We start from the raw sequence: 23241 nt of genomic DNA, 5'->3' as shown, positions 1-23241 counted from the left end.
GGTATTAATGATTTAAGCACGTATAATCAGCAGATCTTCAAGTAGTTCAAGCAAGTCTCTCGGTTAGTGTAAGGGACTACATCAGGAAAGCAAATTAGCGCTTTTAACTAGGGGCCGAGAAAAATATTTTTTTTTTTCTGAATTTCGATTATGGTTAATAAGGACAAGGTGTCATTGGTAGATAAAAGTGCAAATTAAAAAATGAACTTCTTTGGACAGTTTCTTGGTCAGCCGCAATTGCGTGAAGTTTTGGCCAAATGCAGTTTTCTGATGTAAAATAAGAGATGACAGCATCGAATAGCACTAACTGCAGATTTCTGCAGACACGTGTTTCAGCGTTATAAGGAACGCCTGTTTCAATGCAAAAGAAATGAGCTTATGGATGAAAAGACATCCGACAAAAGCTTTTGAATGATTTTTGAGACACACTCTATGCATTATTTAACTGTCTAACAGGGAAATAATGTGGTAACTTCAACAGTTCTTTTATTTAATATATAATGTACAAACATCGACCGTGAAAATCAATATCTTGTTGCTGCAATAAAATAAAACATTTCTTTCCGTGTATCAATTTTCAAGTATCATCATCCTTCCACAAGTGTTAGCATTTAATGCGTCTTCGTCCAACTGTTTACGTTCTTTTATAGTTGCATTTGCCAGCAAATTTCCTTTTATTTGAATTTCAGTACATCCTGGAGGGGAAAAAACAGTGTTCACATCATTTAAACAATATACTAAAACATGAAACTATTAACAAACACATGTAGCAGTCTAGGATTGATAATTTTTTCAGTCAATTGTAAATGAAGCTGTGTCGGTTTTTAAGAAGCTGATTAAAAAAAAAAGAGCTTGTTTTCTTAGTAATCGTCCAGAAAAGGAAAATAGTGTGGTTCTGATAACAAGACGTCTGACCTTAGACCAATTTGTTTCAGCTTGTGGAAAAGAAGAGGAATTCTTATCTCCGTACAAGTCAAAATATTGCAATATGTTTTTGGCAAATTAACCCGGTTTTTCACATTCCTAATTTAACAAATGGTGTCTATTTACCCTTCTTCCACCGGAGTTCAAATTATTACAGTCGGTACATATGGAGACCTAAACTTTGATGGGATAAACTTATTATCTTTACCCACGCAATCGAAAGGAATTTCGAGAGAATCGAACATGAGTCGGGCAATATAGTATTCCTACGACAAGATGTTACTTGTCAATTATGTGTGACGTAGGCAGACGCGATTTCATTTCCTAAAAATCGGTAGAGTGGGGATGCACATTTTCATACAGACAAAAACGTTTAAATGCGATAGCTAAAATATTTATGTGTTTGTTATGTTTGGGGTCGTCTACAAATGATATCACGCTTTAGGGAGGGGGAGGGGGTTCGTGGAGTTGTGAGTTTGTGACAAAGGGTGGGAGGTGGTAACAATAAGTGTGACATCATACATTTTTTTAACTGCAATATGCTCATGGAAACAGTATAACTAGACACAAGGGGACGGGAGGGGGTAACGTGAAGCTTGACACTCTGTGACAGAGAGGAGAGGGTGGAAAAAAGTGTGACATCATAGATAGACATTTTCTTTGTATATTTTTATCTTAAATTTAGTTTTTAAAGACAAAAAAATCCTTCTCCTGTTTTGTAATCTCAATCGTTTTGTTTCGTAGCGAAAAACACCCACGCAGTTTAAAGCAAGTCCTAGTAGAAAGTTTGAATTTAAAAAGCTCAAATTCAACCAGTTTATGACCGATAAAGTAAAAATGGGATTGAAGCCGAAATCTGTGTATTTCGAAGTCCAAAATACGGTTTACAGTTGCTTTCATATTAGAAAGTAGTAACTACTTTTGTTCAGGGCGGGTCACCATTCCTATCGGGGTTTGGAAGGTTTATTAAAACAAACATATTACTAACACAGCAACCAAATTGTATTTACTGGAGAAAGAAACTCCACTAATTTAATCTCCTAAACTTTCGATAGGTGAATCTTTTTGTAATTCGGCAGATATCCAGTCTTAATCTAATTCTTCTATCACTCGTTGCAACATGTCATGATCAATGGTCGTTCATTTCCCAACAAGATGAGGTACCCCCAATTATTTGACAGACATTCCCTATTTCCCCAATAATGAGCATCTAAGTCGTTGGATATGACGAGGTTCTGATGACGACAATAATCTTCTTCCGTCGCTTCTATACTCCAAGCGATTTTTTTACGGTGTTGTTCGAAATTTTTTTTTCCAAGTGTTCTAAATGTTCGATAGGTGAACCTTTTTCCATGCGACATGTATCAAGTCTCAAGTCTAATTCTTGCTTCACTCCCTGTAACACGTCACGATCAATGGTAGCCAATGCGGTTGCAATCTTTTGGCGTTAATCTGCAAATCCGGGGCGACAGGGGGTACGAACACACGATTTTTCATTTAATCGCATTAAAAAAAATTGGGTTAGGTCCGGAGAACGTGATGACCACGGGAGAAGGTGATTGTCGTCATCAGAACCTCAACCCATCTAAGGCCCCTATACTGGAGGAGCCGACGCATCCGCCATTTTGGAGCAAACTTGATCCAGAGCTTCGTTGCGATAGCATTGCTGCTGATGTTTACATTTTTTAGCATATGTTAAATTGAGTCAAATGGGTGTTCGGCTATTATTTGTACAGACAGCTTTCAAAGGAAAGGATTTCAGATTTTCAGCAGATGCAGAAAGAAAAAAGAAAGGGACAATTAATAGACGATGAAGTGACTGGCAGCCTGGAAATGGAGCTCGCTCGTGTGTGATTAATATCGATTTATTTCTCAACATTTTACTATCATTACGTTATAAATGCTGTATAATCTTTGCTAACATGTTGCAGTTTTCTACGGAATGTCTTTTAATCAGTACTAGCAAAAATACCCAGCGTTGCCTGGGTCAGTAATAATTATGAGAAACAATCATTACATGCCCTTGTTTTCTGTTTTAAGCGAAAGAATTTAAAACAAACCTTTTTGACGTGATTAAAAATCCAGCTTCTTCCTTACTCATTAAACTAAAATAGCAATAAGTATAAAGAACAAAATAGTATTCAATTAGAAACGAAAGCACGACATTTAAGCATATATATACAAATTTGAAGAATTTCCGAAATATGAATTTAAACTTTACATATTCAAAAAGATTTATCTGTTAGCATTTTTTTTTAAAATCTAAAACCTTCTCTGTATGGCTATTGATGTACGAACTGTTTTAAAAAATGTAGCCGCCCGTTTCCCCTTACACTTGCTTTAGTTATTTTGGGAAATTTCAATTTTTGTGAACACTTGGTGCGGTTTAAAATCTTACCAAATTTGCGAGAATCATTTTGGGACACTTTCGATAATACTCCCCCTCCTTACTAATTTTTATTATAGAAATATTGTTGCCAGATGCTGAGATACTTTTGGTCAAAAAAAAAAAAAAAAAATGGCGCTAAACGGTTTCATCCGAAATGTTTCCAAAATAAGTAGTAAAATTTGGCGATTGTTTGAAATCGTGCAAAAAGAAAAATTAATGGAAGTTTTTGTGCGGTTTATGGATTTGCCTAATTTAATTGTTGAATTATTTTACTCAGTATATATATATATTTTTTAAGTATCTTTGATTGGCGATATTTTGTTTATATGGTGAAAGCTGAGAAACATTATTACGTAGTCTTTCGGCTCAAAAACAGCGACAGTGGAAAAAACTGAAAAATGCATCAGCTACTGAAATCTTTCTGAAAAAATTCCGGCGAGCAAGTGTCCAATCAGCATAAATAATAATAATAAACCATTAATTACATAAGTTCCGTTTAAAAGTAAAATGATCAGCCAAATCCATTTATTTTTAGTCAAACTTTTGGAAAAACGTTTTTTTAAGATTTGACTTGAGAAAAGCCTCAAAAAGTCAGACGAAACGCAAAAATATTCAACAATACAACAATTCTTGGGAGTTAAGATGACACACTAAATAATGACTTGGGTTGATGAAAGCCTTCGAACAGGGAACAAAAAAGCTCATAACTCGTTTTTTATACAACTTAGAAACTTCGAACAGATGCTATCTTCAGCAGAAAAATTGGCGCTTTCGATGGACATATAATTTTAATATGTGCACGTTTTTTTCCACCCCCATATTGGGGCATTTATGCGAAAATTGGGACTAAAATTGGAATAAAAAGGGAACTATCAAGTGGATTTTTTTCGAACTGGTCTATAAACCTTCGCAGTACCAAACTGAACAAACTGTGAAAGTTTCAGCCAAATCTGCCGGGTAGTTTCTGAGATCTTAGGGAACAAATTTACCAAACTCCATTTTTACTTTCTTCTATATCTAATATATAGAAGAAAGTATTGGATTCGTGCAAATTTTCGAATTTCGAATTTTGACGGATTCGAACGTTTTGAGGTGTGCTGAGTCCATTTCGACCATTTTTGGAAAATGTCTGTCTGTCTGTGTGTGTGTGTGTGTGTGTGTGTATGTATGTATGTGTGTGTGTGTGTATGTATGTGTGTCACGTCTGTGTGTGACCAGTTTTTTGTGGCCGCTCTACAATAAAAACTACCGCATGAAATCGAACGAAATTTAGTACACATATGTGCCCCTATGTGAACTTGTGCCCATTAGTTTTTGGCGCGAATTCCTCCAAGGGGGGTGGAGCAATGGGACGTTTTTCGAGTTACGCGTGCTTGCCATTCCTCAGGAAGTTACTGGCGGAATCAAACAAAATTTGGTCCATATGTTGGTATTAACAGGAACAGGTGCTGATTCAATTTTGGTGTCAATAACTCAAACGGGGGTTGAGCTATAGAACGTTTTTTGTCGTCAATTGTGACTGCTGTATCTCAAGAAATAATGAACGGAATGAAAGAAAAATTTATCGGCAAGTAGCCCTTAGTGGGTATAAGAACTGATTTTATTTTTGTGTCAACAGCTAAAAAGGGGGGGTAGCGCAATCACCCGTTCTTTTTTTCCATTTTGAGTGCCCTATCTCAAGAAGTAATGCTACGTTCTGGTTGAAATTTGGAATATATGTGAATCCATATGTAAACAGGCTTTGGTTCTATTTTGACGCCGATCGCTCCAAGAGGTGTTGATTTTTTTTTTTTTTTTTTTTTTTTTTGCGAATAAAAATATTTTTATTAATGCAACAATAAGAAAGATAAATCGTAATAGATTGTCGTCTGCGTATTTCTCGTGATTTTAATTGTATGGAAATGATAGGAAATATTATCTCAATGATTTAAAATTTTTAACTGTTGCCATCTTATGTTTGTTAACAAATAAAATATTTGTAATTCATTCAAGCAAGGCTTTTAAAATAACTTTCAATTTTCGCTCTTTGCTTTGCTTTTGCAATAATTCAGACATTGGGATAGTCGTCAAGTTTTTGCATGTGTCATTTTGTTTTTGTTGGGAATATTGCTTCCTCGTCAAGCATGGGGAGGGATCAGAAAAAAAAAAAAAAAGAAAAATATAGAAGAAAGTTTCGTGATGGCCACAACATACTAGTTATATATTTAGATTTCCCTCTTGTGCGATCAGTACGCTTGCTCCCGCTTGCTCCAACATGGCGGATGCGTTGGCCTCTCCAGTTAGAGGGGTTCTAACCAAATCCAACGGCCAGGTAGTTTGTTATTAAAGAAATAGTGAACGTCATTCGGACAATAAGGGAGGGATGCACCATCTTGTTAGAAAATGAGCGGCCATTGATTGTAACATGCTGCAAGGAATGAAACAAGAACTATACTTCAGATTCGATAGCTGCTGCGCCCTGAAAGTTTCACGTATCGAACATTTGTGTAACTGGTATATTTTTTTCATTCAGTAAAGTCAACGTTGCTTCTGTGTTGGTAATATATTTGTTCTAAACGCCTTCCAAACCCTGAAGGGAAATGTGACACACACTATCATTATCCTTTTAGCGTTAACCTTAACCTTATCTTATACAAAATAAGTTCTGATTAATACCGGGCGATCCAAAAGTCACCACCAACTTTTAAAATGAATTATAAAACGAAAAAAGATGAAAAAAAAAAATGCTGTTTGCACTAAACGGATGGAAAGGAATCCGGGTTTTGTCGGTCAAAGAAACAAAAATTGTTCTGTTGGTTAACAACAGATGGCGCTGTTCAATTTCTGATCTAGGATCATGCAAGGACTAAACGATATAAAAAGAAGGCAACGGTAGCAGGTAATGGTATTCGAAGCTAATATGCACCGAAAAGCTGTCCATAATTGAGAAAGCCCGTTTAAATAAAATGTATTATAAGAGAAATAAAAAGCTGTAACGCCATCTGTTGGTTGAAGACAGACTATTTCTGTTTTGTTGCTACACAAAACCCGGCTATATTTCTATTCGTTCAGGGCAAACCGCATCTTGTTTATTTTCATTCGTTTTTCGAATTATTAATTTTTTAATGTTCGTCCTGACTCTTTTGGATTACCCTGTATAATCATTATTAGTGCACTGTAAGAAAATTCCGAAACGTCATGGACTACTTTAGGCCTTTGGAACAACGTTTCGGGATGATATAGATTTTCATACATTTCCTGGAAAAATGACCTGTCTTCGTCAAAAAGTTTCCTGAATTACTACAAGTTGCATGAATGCAGACTTAGCAGTGGTGTAAAAAATGTTTTTAGTTACCAGTTTAAAGATTGATTGGCCGTACTAATGAATTTTATCGCCTTCAGATCATGTACAATTAAGGACATATATAAGGAGCGTTGACGTATCCGACATCTTGGTTCCAAAAATTGCAGGGGCACAAAATTAGTTTGTGTAAAAAAGCCTCGTTGCAGAAAACTGGTGAGTTGCCTAATTGATGTTTGATTATTTTATTCTGAAAATGTAAACGATTTAAATAATACAAGTTAAAAACAAATTAGGTGTGGAAATAACGTTCATTACAGTAAACATTTCCCGAAACATTTTTGTTGAATTTGTGAATTAAGTTGTCTTTCTAGATTTACCTTAAGTGACATTTTACTCTACTTCTCATCAATTGTTTTACGACATATCAACCAGCGAGTATTATAACGCATTTATTGTATTAGAAACAGGGTTTTACCCAAGCTGTCTTGGAACAAAAATGGCAGATAAGTCGGCCTGTGCTTTTAGAGGGATTCTACGTACGATATGCTCCAATCGACTAACCACCCAATGAGAGCAAAATGTAAGTTTGGATTCGTAGCTTTGCAAGAAATTCCGGCTAGTAAATGCGGTGCACTTACTTACAGTTACTGTCTTCGTTTTGGCCCTGGTAGCAATGATGCTTTAAAAGTTTTCAGGTAAAATCAGGAAGGTGCCAAGCTAATATTTTAAACGAACCTCAGTTTTCCCTAAAATTTCCAGGTTTGTTTCAGATACATGACTGGCTTTTATTGGGCAGATTTCTGGTTTCTTCAGTGAGATTCCAGGACAATTTTAGGACGGCATCTGACTTTTAGCGAAAAAAAATTCTGTTTTTTGCAGGCCCGACGAGAGGCCATGTCAGCCTAGTCGGAAACTAGGGGCCCAGGCCTTGGGGCGGCGACATTGGCGTAAAAAAAGAAAGAAAATAAGGAAAGGATAAAAGAAAGGAAGAAAGAAAAAAAGGGGGGGGACTCCGAACAAAAGAAAACATAAAGATTATGTAAAATTTACTCTTTTAGTATTTTTTATTGTAGCACTTAAAATAGAGTTAAAGTTCTTTTATAGCAAGCAGTTTTGATTCCTCCCTCCCCTTTTTCCCTTCTTTTTTACCCTTTTTTCTTTTCTCCTTCTTTCCCCATTTCCTTTTCTTTTTTCCTCCTTTTTTGGGGGGAGGGAGGGGGCCAGGCCACATGACTGACAAGGGACCCGCCTTGGCTCTCTGCGGCCCTGTTTTTTTGCAAAATGTTTCTGGCAGGAGGTAATCTATGTCTTCAAAAACACATCGTCAAAGTTTAAAGATAAAAATATGAATTATGATCTATAACGTAGTATTTTGTTTCTGAACAAACGTGACACGTGACGGAGGGGAGGGGCAAAGCTGCAGTGTGACGATTTGCATCAAAAGGGAGAAGGGGTCAAATGTGTTGCAAAAATGCATGATATCATTTATGGACACTGAACAGTCCCTGAGGTGCCATTCTCACAAAAAGAAGAAAAAACTCGTTAAAAGTTGTATTATCTTTTCACGAAGCAAGAGTCTCACCTGGAGTTCGAGGCCTCTGGTTTCCCACGTAAGGCAAGCTGATGACACTGCACTGAAGAACATAAGAATTCCTATGAAACTCACTGGCAAGATGAAATTGTTGATTAATAAACCCTAGATGGAATGAAAAGCATTAACGAAATCCATAATCATCATATTCAATGAATAGGACTTAATTACAAAACATTATAAAGAAGAATAACAATATCTCACCAGATAAAAATGAAATCTTAGAGGGTAATAATGTAAAATTTAAGGGTCAAACATTAAAGGAAGTCTTTTGTGAAATTTTCAAAAACGTGTGATTTAACACTTCATAAAGACACTGGGGGATAATTTCCCACCGGGAATAACGATTTTTGAGTGTCCATAATACCCCCCCCACCCCCCCGCTTAGAACCTTGCTTTTTAATTATTTAAGTTTTGTTCTGAAAAACAAAGAAAGTTGTTCTCCAAATGCTGATTGTTCGTATTCGAATATTCAATTAGATGTAGCAGACTGAAATTTTCGAAGGATATTACAGGTTATAAAAGAGTTTAAATAGCATGTCTCCTGGAAGCATAATGAACCTCTGTGGGCAAAGGAACGTGGACATTTCACGAGAAATATTCTACACACAAAACACACACACAAAGAGCGTGTACAATGTGTACAGAAAATAGCGTAAAATTTACTTTTCTGAGCGTATCTTCATAATTATAATGCAGCAGAGTTTCTCAAAGTATGGGCGGGGGTGCTAATTCGCCAAAACGTACGAAATAAAATGAAAACAATTGCAATCGCAGGGCCATATTTTAGTTGGAAAAGCGAGCACTTATAAGGACTGAGGAAGCGCATTTTGATGAAAGAAAAGTATATGTTGATGTACACAGGGGGGGGGGGGGGACATTGGAATATTTTGTTTTAATACATACTGCCAATTTAAGTACACTGTTAAAAATTCAGGAATATTTTCTAGTAATTGTTCTTGTAAAATGGCGGGCTTAACGCATCGCTGATTTTTACGGTAATTTATACCGGAAAAATAAGCGATCCCAGCTCCAATTGGTTGCTGTGGCCTGTCGAGGAAACCGTAAAATTTAGCAGTAACATTTGATTTTTAGGGTACTAGTTACTGGCAACATGGATGCCAGTAACAATTTCCATAAATTTTCTGGAAAATTTTTTAACAGTGTATGGAATTTTATATACATATGAGTGCTGTTATAAAAAACACATTAGTACGTTTCCATATTTTCCTATTTAAAATTTTAATGCATCATTCATGGTAAGCACTGAGAAACAAAGGGATGTAAGTGCCAAATTAATTAAAAATTTGGAGATAATCAGTACAAATGGTAGGTGAACCTCTCCTCTGTAACGGGACCAGAGATAGTACTAGTAGCCTTGATACACTGTAAAAACGATTCAGAAACGTTCCTGGAAAATAATGGGCAGCTGATGTGCCCAATTTCTGCCAGTAACATATCTTGCAAAATCCAGGAACGTATTCTGTTAAAATTCAGTAACCTTGCTGATATTATCCTGAAAAATTCTGAAATACTCCCGTTAAAAGTCTGTTGTGTCTCTGGAAAGTTAGGGCAAACTTAAGAAGATATAATATAATAGGTTGGCTTTTTCCTGATTCATCAAGGAAGTTTCAAGAGCATGATTGTATATATGGCCAAAGCTAGAGCCCCTTGAAAAAGACAGGCTGACTTATCCGACATTTTGGTTCCAAGACAGAATTGGATCCAACCTCGTTTCTAGTATTTATAAATACGTCATAATATTCGCTGGTTGCTAAGTCGTAAAATAATTGATGATAAGTTGAGTAAAATGTCACTTTAGGTAAATTTTGAAAGATAACTTCGTTTACAAATTCAGCTAAAATGTATCGGGAAATGTTTACGGTAATAAACCTCATTTTCATACCTTATTTGTTTTTAATTTGTATTAATTAAATTGTATTCATCTACAGAATAAAATAATCAAACATCAATCGGGCAACACACCTAAAGTTTGGACACCAGTTTTCTGCAATGAGGCTTTTGTACAAATGTTTATTTTTTTCGCCCGATAATTTTGGAACCAAAATGTCGGATAAGTCAGCTCCCCCTTATATAGGAGCCTTAGCCAAAGCTAAGCCAGAATTGCAAGTAAGTAACAATAAGCTTACTCGCCTGCAATTCTTGCAAAAGCTACGCAATCAATACTTATTTGCTACCTTTGGGAACTTAGTTATCATGATCCATACTTATTTGCTACCTTTTGGGAGCTTAGTTAGCATGAACGAGCCGTACGTGAACTGAAGCCGTTATACTTTATAAATACGCTCAGTTTATCTTTAAACTGGGAGCTAAACATATTTTGCACAACAGTGATAAGTCTGCATTCGTGCTACATGTAGCAATTCAGGAAACTTTTGGACAAGAAACTTGATTTTTTCAGGAAGTAGATAAAAACCATTAAAATCCCGAAACGTAACACGGAAATACCCAGTAACGTTTCGGAATTTTTTTACAGTGTAGATGGAGCTATGCAGCATGATTTAGAAAAACTTTTCAATGAAAGTCTACCTAAGGTTAAGGTCTGAACTTTAACTAAACGCGTTTCACTCGAAACTTTACTTATATACTTTTGCATATCACTTGAACATGGCTAATATTTTTTGTTCAAACTACTATCAGTTCATTATTAGTACAGTGAAACCTCTGTATAACAGTACTGTTTATAACAAGAAACCTGTATATAACGATATTTTCCATGTTCCAAGCAAAATGTTAGCACAAATAGTCAAACTGTTTATAACGATAACCTGTCAATAACAATTTTTTAGATCCCAACAGTAACGTTGTAGACAGGTTTTACTGTAGTAAAGTTGAAATAGAAATGATTTGATGATATTTATTCCTGTTTTTTGATTTTTAAACTAATTTTTACTACCCCAACCCAAACAATGATGTTAAGTAATGAAAAACTGGTCGTTAGTTTTGAAAAATATGAATGAAAATAAATAAATATAGAATAATACTAATACTACATGGAAAGGAAAAGGGCGGTGTCCTGCAGAAAAAAGTTATTGAGATACCTGAACACTGTAAAAACCAAAATCCGAGACGTTACACATTACATGCGGACGACGTTCCAGGATTTCACGGGTTTCCAACAACTTCCTGGGTAGGTCATGTCATGTGTCTCTGCGAAAAAATTTCCTGAATTGCTACAAATTGCTTGAATGCAGACTTCTCAACGTTGTGTAAAAATATGCTTAGCTACCAGTTTCAAAATAATCGTTTTCATTTACTGTTTTTCCATCAACTCAATTGCGGCCGTTTCAAATTGACTGAGCCCCAAATAAGGACAAACTGCAGTCTCTGGATACTGCAGCTTTACTTGACAAATAATCTGTTAGATATTTGCTTCCAATTCAGCATTAACTTTGGGCACATATGCTAAAATATACTAGAAGCTTTCCTGGTAAAACAGGAGGGTATCAAGCTATTTTTACAGACTTACATACTTTTACAAGCATGTAAGTTTTCTTGGAAAGTTTCAGCTTTATTCCAAAAACGTGACAGAATTTTTTTGGGAAAATACCTCGATTCTTCAGTGAGATTCCAGGCCAATTTAAGGAAGGTTGCTGACTATTAGAGGAAACTTTTCTGCTTTTCGTCAGATATGTTACTGGCAGATTTTAGGAACATCAGCTGCCCATTATTTTACAGAAACATCTCTGATTTTTTTTAAAATGTAGAAAAACGATTTGGACTCTCTACTAACAATGGGGGGAAATATTGAGATTTAACCCTTTTTTTGGCTTTATTTTCAGCGGAAACCAAATAAGCAAGCTTTTGTAGTAAGGAAGGAGTACAGCTAAAGACAAAAATGCAAAAGAATGAAAAAAAAATGCTGTTACTGCCCTTTTTCCTTCTCACGGCAGAATACCTTAATACATATCAGAAAATAAGAATTCAATAGGGTCTGGTGGGGTAAAGTGGTCATAAAATCGTAGGTTTTCAACTTGGGTGAATAATAAATACAATAAATTCTTTAAACACTTAAACTTTTTTTGTTTTTATTTTACATTGCATTATTAAAGAACACGGTACATTGAGTTTTAGGAAAATAAATATTGATTTAAGTAGCATTATAACTCTTTCTTTTCCCTTTGTATTTATGACCACTTTACCCCATGGGGTGGGGGGAAAGTGGTCATAGCATGGGGTAAAGTGGTCATAGTTAAAAATAGATGCAAAACGATTATAAACAACCCTAATATTTGTATATTTCGCTTATTTTTATAGTTACAAGTATATGCACAAGCATATGTGAGTATACACGAGTATATACGTGTCGTGTAAACATTAGTAAACACGTTATTCATATATGAATAGATACATGTATGCATCAGATACATGCATGCACGTGCCTACTCAAGCATATACGTGTATATATAAGTATGTATACGTGATAAGCTACAGGAGTGTATGCGTGTATACACGAGTATATACGTGTCACGTGTATGTACGGGTATGTATGTGTGTAAACGAACATCATATGAGTGTATGCACTTGTATCTTGAGTATATACGTGCATACATGAGTATATACGTGTACAGTAGACGTATACACGCATATATAAGTGTACATACACAAATATACGGGTATACACGAGTTAATTCGTGGATATATCCAGTATATGTTTGGGGGTACGTGTCTACTCACATTGTGAAGCACGCGTATACGTATGTATACGTGCAAACATGGTTATATACCTGTATAGACGTATATACGTACATTTACGTGTATACACAAGTATATGTATGTATACACGAGTATACAAGCTTATATACATGTGTGCCTACAGAGTGAAAACAAGATCTTGGGCAAAAATCTAAGGGGTGTGAGAGGGGAGGATAAGAAGCAAAGAATTATAAAGAACTTACGTTCGCTGACGCGCTACATGCACACAATGCCAGAAACTGATGGATGCAAAACAAATCACCAATTTGTTACACAAAGATGATTTTGCCCAAGATTTTAGTTTTTAAGAAATATTTAGAACAGTTGTTAAAAGTTACGGCCTGTAGCTCTAATACAAGCATCGCAACAAAGGCGCATCGGCTGATGAAAGTTTTTCAAAAGTCTCGTTATTGTAACAGAGCGTGCTTTGTGATTGTGACGCACATATATCACAGCTGCAGGCCGCAAATTTCATCGATCGCTTTAACATTTTCTTGAAACCTAAAATGTTGTGTAAAATTGTCTTTGTGTGATAAATTTTCGACCAGTTTTGCATCCATCAGTTTCTGACTTTGCGTGCATGTAGCGCGTCATTATTGTGTTTGTTTCCTTATGTGATTCTTGCTTCTTATCCTCCCCTCTAACACCTTTTAATAATTTGCTTAAAAGTTTAAACTCATCCTGTATACTTGTATATCATATGCTTGTATGTAAGTGTCTACTCGAGTACGTACGCGTATATGAGTGTCTACCTGAGTATATAAGTGTTTATATATATACGAGTATATGCGTTACATGTATATCTGTATAGATTAAAAATACTTGCAGATACCCATATATGTATTTATTGGTGCATTTATGTGAATACGTCTATATACGTGCCTACACGAGTATATGCGTATACTTACGCATATACTCGTATATTTAACACCATTTACTGAAAAAACAATACATATTAAGTGAAATTAATATTTAATTTATATCTGCCTTATACTTAATGATTAAGTGACATTAGAAGAACAATACTTGTTAAGCCCAATATTATGACCACTTTACCCCATCTTACTTAAATTGTTCTAAAAAATTATCTAAAATAGATTCAGCTAACTGCTAATGTGTAAGAGTTCTTGAGACATGTAGGAAGCTTCCTATGCAGTCAATCTGTTCATAATTCTAACAAACAAAATTTCCCAAGGAAGTTAAAAGAGGTCTTTAGATTTAAAATCTTTTCATATTGACACAAAATATTTTTTTTTACCGAATACCATTTTACCAGTTGTAAAATTTTGTACTCAAAATGTAGTTTCTAACTACCCTACTCTATAATAAAATTTTCACATTCATTCGAACATTTATTTCCAAGCTATAGCCTCTTATTTGACGACTGACCACTTTACCCCATTGACCACTTTCCCCCACCAGACCCTATTTATTTCCTTTGAAAGGGGTCGGTAAAGTTGGTACATTTTGAGACAGGGAGCCTGTGAGGGGTCTGGGCTACGAGAACCTCTGAAATAAATAATGCATTTTTTTTTTCTTTTAAGAGTGTTCAAAAAGTAGGTACGTTTTGAGCTGGGACGTCCACGGCGGTCTGAACTTAAAAAACTTCTGACATACAGGTAGGAAAACACTTACTGTAAAAACGATTCAGAAACGTTAGTGGAAAATAATAGGCAGCTAATGTGCTCAATTTCTGCCAGTAACATTCTTGCAAAAACCAGGAACATTTTACGCAAAAAGTCAGTAACGTTTCTCATATTATCCTTGTATATTTTTGAAGAGAATTTGGAAATCTCCGCTGTTAAAGCCAGTCTGGAACCTTTAAGGGAAATTATGTAGGTCTTATGTAAATTTATTAGAACCTTCCTGATTTGCTAAGAAAGCGCCAGAAGCATCAAAGAAAGTATGACGAAGGAGGAATTGCAAGTAAGAACCAAATATCTGCCTTGGCTGCAATTCTTATCTTGTAAAGCTGCAGCTACCCGCTTAGTCAATCTGAACGGGCCATACTCCGTCTTAAGCCGATCTTTAAACCGCTAAATAAAAATACTTTTCACAACAGAGCAACTTGTAGCAATTTAGGAAACTTGTTTTCAAAGATACGTGGTTTTACGGTGAAATAGATGAAAACCCGGGAAATCCCGAAACGTTCCTCGGAAATAACCACTGATGTTTAGGATTTATTTTTACAGTGCTTTTACGACGCCTTTATTTTTTTCAAAAATTTGAATCGGAGAAATTATTTTTCTGGTCAAATTCCATTAGCCTGATGTGTATAGTTCTATTATACACCGGAATAAAAAACTTTAAACAAAATGTAACAATTAAACAAGAGCCGGTCTCGTAGACATAAACATATAAATTTTTTGAATATTTATTAACGTTAAGCAGGTCAATTCCAAAGTAAGATTTTGAAGTTTATCATCACAGTTCAAACATAAAATATTACCTGAACTGCATATGAACTAATCAGCTGCCCTAGATAATATGTAGCTGTCTCCAAACCAACAGATAGTCCTCTCTGAGTAGTTGGAAATGCCTGCGAAAATGAACAATAAATTACGTTTGCAAAAAATAATTTTAAATTTAGTTTCGATTTGTTTCCACTTAATATAAAAGCTCAATTGCTTGCAGAGTTTCCAAGAATAATGGTGTGAAATTTGTTTAAAATCATTGTTACTTTCTTCTATATCTAATATATAGAAGAAAGTATTGGATTCGTGCAAATTTTCGAATTTCGAATTTTGACGGATTCGAACGTTTTGAGGTGTGCTGAGTCCATTTCGATCATTTTTGGAAAATGTCTGTCTGTCTGTATGTGTGTGTATGTGTGTGTGTATGTGTGTGTGTATGTGTGTCACGTCTGTGTGTGACCAGTTTTTTGTGGCCGCTCTACAACAAAAACTACCGCATGAAATCGAACGAAATTTGGTACACATATGTGCCCCTATGTGAACGTGTGCCCATTAGTTTTTGGCGCGAATTCCTCCAAGGGGGGTGGAGCAATGGGACGTTTTTCGAGTTACGCGTGCTTGCTATTCCTCAGGAAGTAACTGGCGGAATCAAACAAAATTTGATCCATATGTTGGTATTAACAGGAACAGGTGCTGATTCAATTTTGGTGTCAATAACTCAAACGGGGGTTGAGCTATAGAACGTTTTTTGTCGTCAATTGTGACTGCTGTATCTCAAGAAATAATGAACGGAATGAAAGAAAAATTTATCGGCAAGTAGCCCTTAGTGGGTATAAGAACTGATTTTATTTTTGTGTCAACAGCTAAAAAGGGGGGTAGCGCAATCACCCGTTCTTTTTTTCCATTTTGAGTGCCCTATCTCAAGAAGTAATGCTACGTTCTGGTTGAAATTTGGAATATATGTGAATCCATATGTAAACAGGCTTTGGTTCTATTTTGACGCCGATCGCTCCAAGAGGTGTTGATTTTTTTTTTTTTTCGAATAAAAATATTTTTATTAATGCAACAATAAGAAAGATAAATCGTAATAGATTGTCGTCTGCGTATTTCTCGTGATTTTAATTGTATGGAAATGATAGGAAATATTATCGCAATGATTTAAAATTTTTAACTGTTGCCATCTTATGTTTGTTAACAAATAAAATATTTGTAATTCATTCAAGCAAGGCTTTTAAAATAACTTTCAATTTTCGCTCTTTGCTTTGCTTTCGCAATAATTCAGACATTGGGATAGTCGTCAAGTTTTTGCATGTGTCATTTTGTTTTTGTTGGGAATATTGCTTCCTCGTCAAGCATGGGGAGGGATCAGAAAAAAAAAAGAAAAATATAGAAGAAAGTTTCGTGATGGCCACAACATACTAGTTTAAAAATGTCATAGGTTTTTGAGAGAATTTACTTTATTTTTTAAACTTTCCAAACATTAAGTATAACAGAAAGATTTCAATTAAATGTCAAAGCGTAGACCGTGTTAGATGCATGAAGTGATTTACTGCATTCCCAAAAATCATTTACAAAAATCGTGCTTCAAAACCCTCAAAACATTACTTTTCATTAAAAACCAAATTGGGGTTTACTTGTTATGACTGGATAGTAATTCATGACAGTTTAGTGAAGTGAGACAGAGCAGTAGGGAAAAATCGAGTGTTTATCCTGGCCAATGGGGATGTTTCCTTCAGTCAAAAGTAGTATTTTTTATCACTGAAATTGATAGAATAAGCAAAAATAATAACATGGACTCAGAAAATACTATCATTTTCCCAACAGTTATTTTTTTTAATTAATTTTTTTTTAATGTCCGATTCTTCAAACAAAGCGTGGTCTATATGACGTCATAAATGCACTATGGCGCATCTTTCTACCGCATTTCGGCGTTATGATAATCAAGAAGCGAATTAAAATTGCTCTCTACGCTTGCTATCAACCATATCGTTGCCAATACACGTGAGTAAGGATGCGAATTAATTATTTTGGACCGTGAATGGCATTTCATCATTTGTGATGCCATCGGCAGAAGCGTTAAACGATGAAAGTGCATCAATTTAATTTTTTTAAACTATTAAACTTAAAGAAATTATTTAAAAAATGGTCAGATTCTATGTTTTTAAGCATGCTCTTTCAGGAAAAAAAAAATACTTTTAAATTTTTGGAAACGACCTTATTATTGATATAATATTTGTAGATAAAAACAAAACACAAAAGAAAATGGGAGAACGTTTCTACTTTTGCTTTAGGATTTTGGGGGATTCAAATGAAAACTAAGAGCAGCAAAATACAGTCAATTAACACGTTTAACCCAAGACTGCGGAGTAAGAGTCGTAGTCGGGGAGTCGGATTGATTTTGAGTTAAGAGAATCGGAGTCGGAGTTAGGAATCGAAGATTTAAAATTCCAAGAATCTGAAACAATTATATTCCCGCTAAGTCTGCAACTCTGTCAGTGCTTTTGAAGTCGGAGTCAGATTAATTTTGGGTTAAAGGAGCTCGAGTTGAAGATTGTAAAATTCCAGGACTCGGAGTTATCATTATTTAGATGGCATAACTATTATTTCCAACATTTAGTTTCTAAAAAAAATCCAACTTAATGATAACAGTGCCTTGGAGAAAGAAAGAAGCACTTTAAATATGTTCACTTCTAGTTTGTCGATGCAAAAAAGCAGTTTATAGAGATTAATTTTTCCAATATTCTCTAAATAATGCCAATAGCTCCAGATTGAAACCAAATTCGAAATATTATCTTTATTTCGCCAAATTTTGGCCCAACTTGGCGATATATCGCCAGTTTGGTGACAAAACTTGGCTACCAGAAGCGTGGCCATATATTTCCAAGTGTTTGCCAAATTGTAACATTTCTTGGGTTTGCACTGAAATTAATACTGATTTTCCCCAAAAAAGGTGTAAAAAGCCTTTAGGAACGTCCTAACGCAACCACAATTTGAGGTGCACAACTAGACCACACTAGGAGCATGCATACCAAATTTCAACTTTCTACGTCATACCGTTTTTCAGTTGTGCGAGATATGTACATACGCACGTACAGACATCAGGAGAAACTCGTGGTAATTAACTCGGGGATTGTCAAAATGAACAATTCGGGCAAAATAAATAAATAAATAAATAAATAAATAAATAAATAAATAAATAAAAAAGAAAAAAAAACCAACATCCATTCAGATGTGAGCAAAATGGATATTTATTCCGATATTTGAGTACAAGTACTTCCTTTATTATGTAAAATGAAGTAAAAATCTAAATAAGTAGCAATTAAGAGAACATACTAAAACACTTTTCTAAATGCATTAAATTTCCGTCCTCGTGTACCCATTATCTAAATATAAGATCTTAAAATCTGCCAAAATTTTATGAAAAACAGTTAAATTGAGCGAATTCCGGTAAGTAATGGAGTACATCTTTCACACGTTTTGCAGATTTACTGCCACGTGCAGGCAGTGTATGCCCGTGTTTACCTTTAATTTAACGCAATATCTTTAAATTCGGCGTTTTCTTAAAATTTTCTACAAACGTTAAGAGCTTATTTCTCGACAGTGGGACACGAAGGTAAATGATTTTCGGCGTCATTTTTCTTTTTCCCTCCATATGCTCTTTCGATTTTTTCACGATTTTGGCCCGGTAACCCTTAGTTGCGTGGTTGACTTGTTCGAACACGACCTTGCAGTTCGTAGTACGTAGTACATTGGTGCACAGCTTTGTCCAATGAACATAATTTGAGATGAAAAAAAAAATTTACTTCTGCCGTCATAAGTAGGAGCATGTCGAACTGGCTGATGAGAAGCGTCCTGGCACAGAAGAAGAAGGCAATGGGCATAATGGGGCTGGAAGAAATGTGAATTTTAGTCAAAAGACACACTGAAATAAAGTTTGAAAAAATTATGATTTCAACGAAAAATTTTAATTCCAATAATTTTATTATTGATCAAATATTCGTCAAGAGTAAAATTCACTACAGGAATGAATTGGTAAGTCAGAGTCAGATCTTCCATGACAGTGGTTCCCAACGTTTGGGTCACGACCCCAGTTCGGATCGTGAAGAAATTATCAAGGATTCACGACGTTATTCCCTTCTTTCCAACTATTACCGAATTTTAAAACTATTACAGATAAAAAAGAGAAGCAATCTTTTTATTATAACTTGTCGGCTAATCCCCCTGCTCGCTAACGCTCGTCAACCGCCGGAACAGCGCTGTAAAAAAAATTCCAAAACGTTACTGTTATTTTGGTGGAACGTTTCAGGCATTCACAGGTTTTCACCTATTTCCCCGTAAAATCAAGTATCTTCGCAAAAACGTTTCCGGAATTGCTATAAGTTACACGAATGAAGACTTTTAATTGTTCTGAAAAGTACAGGGTGTCCTGACAGGGTAGCATCAAAAAAATATTTTAAGGCACGAGTAAAATTTATTTTGAAACAAAATATATTTCGAAAATAAATGTGCTGCAGACAAACTTACATTTTTACCTTTCTATCTTCTCAGTGGCAGTCCAGAACAGAGATCAGGGTGCCCACCTAGGGGGAGGGGGTCATAGCGCAGACTGCGCAATTGAAATTTTTAGGGGGATGTTTTGAGGAGTATTTTCCTCAGTTTGTTATGGGCTTCGTGGTATAGGGGGTGCACCTTTGCCCTAAGGGGGGGGCACCCCTGCATATATAGTACTTACAGGGTGTTCTGAAACAAACTGACTGTTTTAAATTATTTATAACGGGAAAACAGTTAATGATAAAGAAATAACTACTGCAGAAAATTCATTTGGTGGGCTGTAAGTTTTTACTACCTAGAGTTGCAAACTTTTGTTCAACAATTTCCCAAGAGATGGCGCTGCAGATAGTAAGCCTTTTAATCAAAGAAAGAGAGAAAATTTCATCATACTTTTAAAAAAAAATTAATATCAACGACATTTGTTCAAAATTTCATAACGTTATTTTTAAAATGTCTACCGTCAGCTACAAGCACATGTCGCAATCGGAGAAAAATTAGGTGAATTTCAATTTTTCGTTTTTGATTTACGGGCTTACTACCTGAAGCGTCATTTGTTGAAAACTTTTTGAACTAAAATTTTCGAATTCACGGGGGGGGGGGGGGATTTACAGCCCATTGCATGAATTTTCTGTAAGAATTTGCTTTTTATCAATAACCGTTTTCCTGTCATACATTTTTGAAAACAGCCAGTTTATTTCAGGCCTGTGCACTGTAAAAAAAAAATCCGGATTGTTACTAATTATTTTTGTGGAACGTATAACGGAATTTCATTTTTTTTTTTTTAATTCTGAGAAAATTAAGTTATCTTTGTTAAAAGGTTTCCTGCATTGCTACAAATTGCACGAATGCACACTTCTCACTGGTGTGAAAAATATTTTTAGCTACCAGCATAAAGATCAGCTGGGCGTATTTAATAAGAGTATCTACATTGAGGTAGCTTCATGTTACTTGCTTGCAATTCTGTCTAGGTTTTTGTCGTGTTTGGACTAATACTTTTGGTGCGTTCTTGGCAAAGCAGGAAGGTGCCAAGTTATTATGCTACACCAACGTAAGTTTTCTCTGATGGTTCCATAGACACGACTGACTTTAACCTAAGCGATTACTGAATTCTTCAAAAAGAGTCCAGGGTAATTTCTGGAAGGTTACTGACTTTCAGCAGAAACGTTTCCTGTTTTTTGCAAGATATGTTACTGCCAGTATTTGAGCACATTAGCTGCCCATTATTTTCCAGGAACGTTTCTGAATTGTTTTTATAGTGTACAGGGCTTCTAAAATAGGGTCGCGGGTTGTTTTATTGTCAAAAGGTTGACCGCGATGCGCAAAAAAGATTGGTAACCACTGCCCTGTGATTTCTTTTCAAGGACTTATAAAAGATTCAGTGACTCACTCGCTCGTTGGAAGAAGCAACAGAAACGTGAAGAGTGAACAGAGCAGGCAAGATGCGGACAGCAATATTTTCCTGTCGATGACATCCACCAAGATGAAAAAGATGAGAAAACCTTCAGGAAAAAATTCAGTAATTATTTTATAAACTACTTGAATGCACTGCGTAAGTCATAATTTCAGTATTTTACTCTTTTAACACTTAAACCCTCTATTTCCCAAAGTGACTCTGATGTCACACTGAATTTCATCATTACATTTCCTCTTTGGAGCATTTCTCCTTTGTTGACCAGTGTGACTTGAGTGGTACAATATGGCTGCTTTGCATTTTGATACTGACACAAGTTAATAATTCAGTCACAAAACTGTTTATAAACTACAAATAATTTTAAAAACAAAAATCTCTCTCATGCGCGTTAAATGCATTATTCTTTTGGATTCAGTGGCGGATACAAGGGGAAGGTCATGGGGTCATATCATAACCCACCCTAAACCGTCGACACTATTATGCATCCATATTGTGCTCAAACAATTTGTGAATAAAACGGAAACAATTCAAGTAATCTTTTTAATTCATCAAAAACTTTTAAAAGTAAACATTTGAAATACTACTACATTTCATTGCTTAAGATATTAGTCAGTTACGTTTTTGCCCTGCTGTAATAAGTGCATTTTCCCTATTAGACACCCAAACAGTTTCAGGAATTTTTCGCCCCCAAAACGATAGGTTGGTTCGAAGGGATGGAGAAGGGGTGGGGGTTATTTCTCTGCAAGACCTCCACTCCTAAAGCGGTAGCCTGTATCCGCCTGTGTTTGAATTATGTGTAGATGAAAATGTTTTCTTTGGAAATAACTTGCACTGCGAAAAATTCCGAAACGTTGCAGAGTATTTCCGAGTTACGTTTCGGGATTTCAATGATTTTTATCCAAGTATCATTGTCAGAACGTTACCAGAATTGCTACAAATCGCCCGAATGCAGACTTTTCACTGCTGTGAAAAATATTTTAGCTCTCAGTTTAAAGATTAACTGACCGTATTTATAAAAAATACCATCGGCTTCAGTTTGCCTATGGCACGTCCGAGCTGATAAAGCTCTCAAAGGAATCAAATAAGTTCATGGACTACGTAGTTGTGCAAGAATTGCAAGGGAGTAAAATTTTTCATTCTTACTTGCAATTCTGTTTTAGCTTTGGCAGTGTCTGCAACACCGCTTTTGGAACTTACTTGATAAATCAGGAAGATCCCGAGTTATTATATTATACCTTCTTAAGTTTACTCTTATTTTCCAGAGACACGACTGTCTTTAAACGGAAAGATTTCTGAATTTTTCAGGAGGGTTACTGAATTTCTGGAAAAAAGTTCCTGGTTTTTGCAGGATATGTTATAGACAGAAATTGGGCACATCAACTGCCCATTTTTTTTTCCAGGAACGTTTCTCAATCGTTTTTACAGTGTAGGCTGTACGGGGATAAAAACCACACTGTTGCTGTTGTCTTGTGCCACCAAGGCTGGCAACGTGGGGTGCGCTGCTTCACTTTTCCGACTGTACCATAATTTAGTGTGACGTCCCACTTCCACAGCACACACATGCCATAAGGACCCATTTATAGAGTACACTGTAAAAATGATTCAGAAACGTTCTTGGAAAATAATAGGCAGCTGATGTGCCCATTTTCTGCCAGTAACATACCTCAAAAAAACCAGGAACGTTTAACGTTAATACTCAGGAATATTCCCTTTTAAAGTCAGTTGTGTCTCTGGACCTTCAGAGTAATCTAAGGTATGGATAATATAGCAGCTTGTCATCTTCCTAATTTATTAAGTTCCAAAACACAAAATTGCAAACATGACCAAAGCTGAGCGAGAATTGCAAGTAAGTATCAAGCATCTCACTTGCGTGCACTCTTTGCAAAGCGACAAAGTACACAGACTTATTGGCTCCCTTTGGGAGCTTAGTCAGTCTGACGAGCCGCATTCGAACTGAAGCCA

At 35.6% G+C, this 23241-nt stretch overlaps 1 protein-coding gene across 2 annotated transcripts in view; it reads right to left on the bottom strand.

Moving 5' to 3' along the window:
• Positions 1–466: 466 nt before the first annotated feature.
• LOC129227610 (synaptic vesicle 2-related protein-like) overlaps positions 467–23241 on the bottom strand; it is a 111598-nt gene continuing 88823 nt past the window's right edge. For both annotated transcript variants that reach the window (XM_054862197.1, XM_054862198.1), the window contains 5 exons: positions 21256–21367; positions 19121–19205; positions 15353–15442; positions 8179–8292; positions 467–695 (listed from right to left, as the gene is read on the bottom strand). In XM_054862197.1, the coding sequence (XP_054718172.1) occupies positions 675–695; positions 8179–8292; positions 15353–15442; positions 19121–19205; positions 21256–21367 (422 nt within the window). In that variant the 3' untranslated portion in view covers positions 467–674. The remainder of the gene's footprint in view (positions 696–8178; positions 8293–15352; positions 15443–19120; positions 19206–21255; positions 21368–23241) is intronic.

This window comes from Uloborus diversus, chromosome 8, assembly GCF_026930045.1.
Source record: "Uloborus diversus isolate 005 chromosome 8, Udiv.v.3.1, whole genome shotgun sequence".
Classification (NCBI taxonomy): domain Eukaryota; kingdom Metazoa; phylum Arthropoda; class Arachnida; order Araneae; family Uloboridae; genus Uloborus; species Uloborus diversus.
Note: the sequence above shows the minus strand (reverse complement) of the source record. Positions and strands in the feature narration are given on the sequence as shown.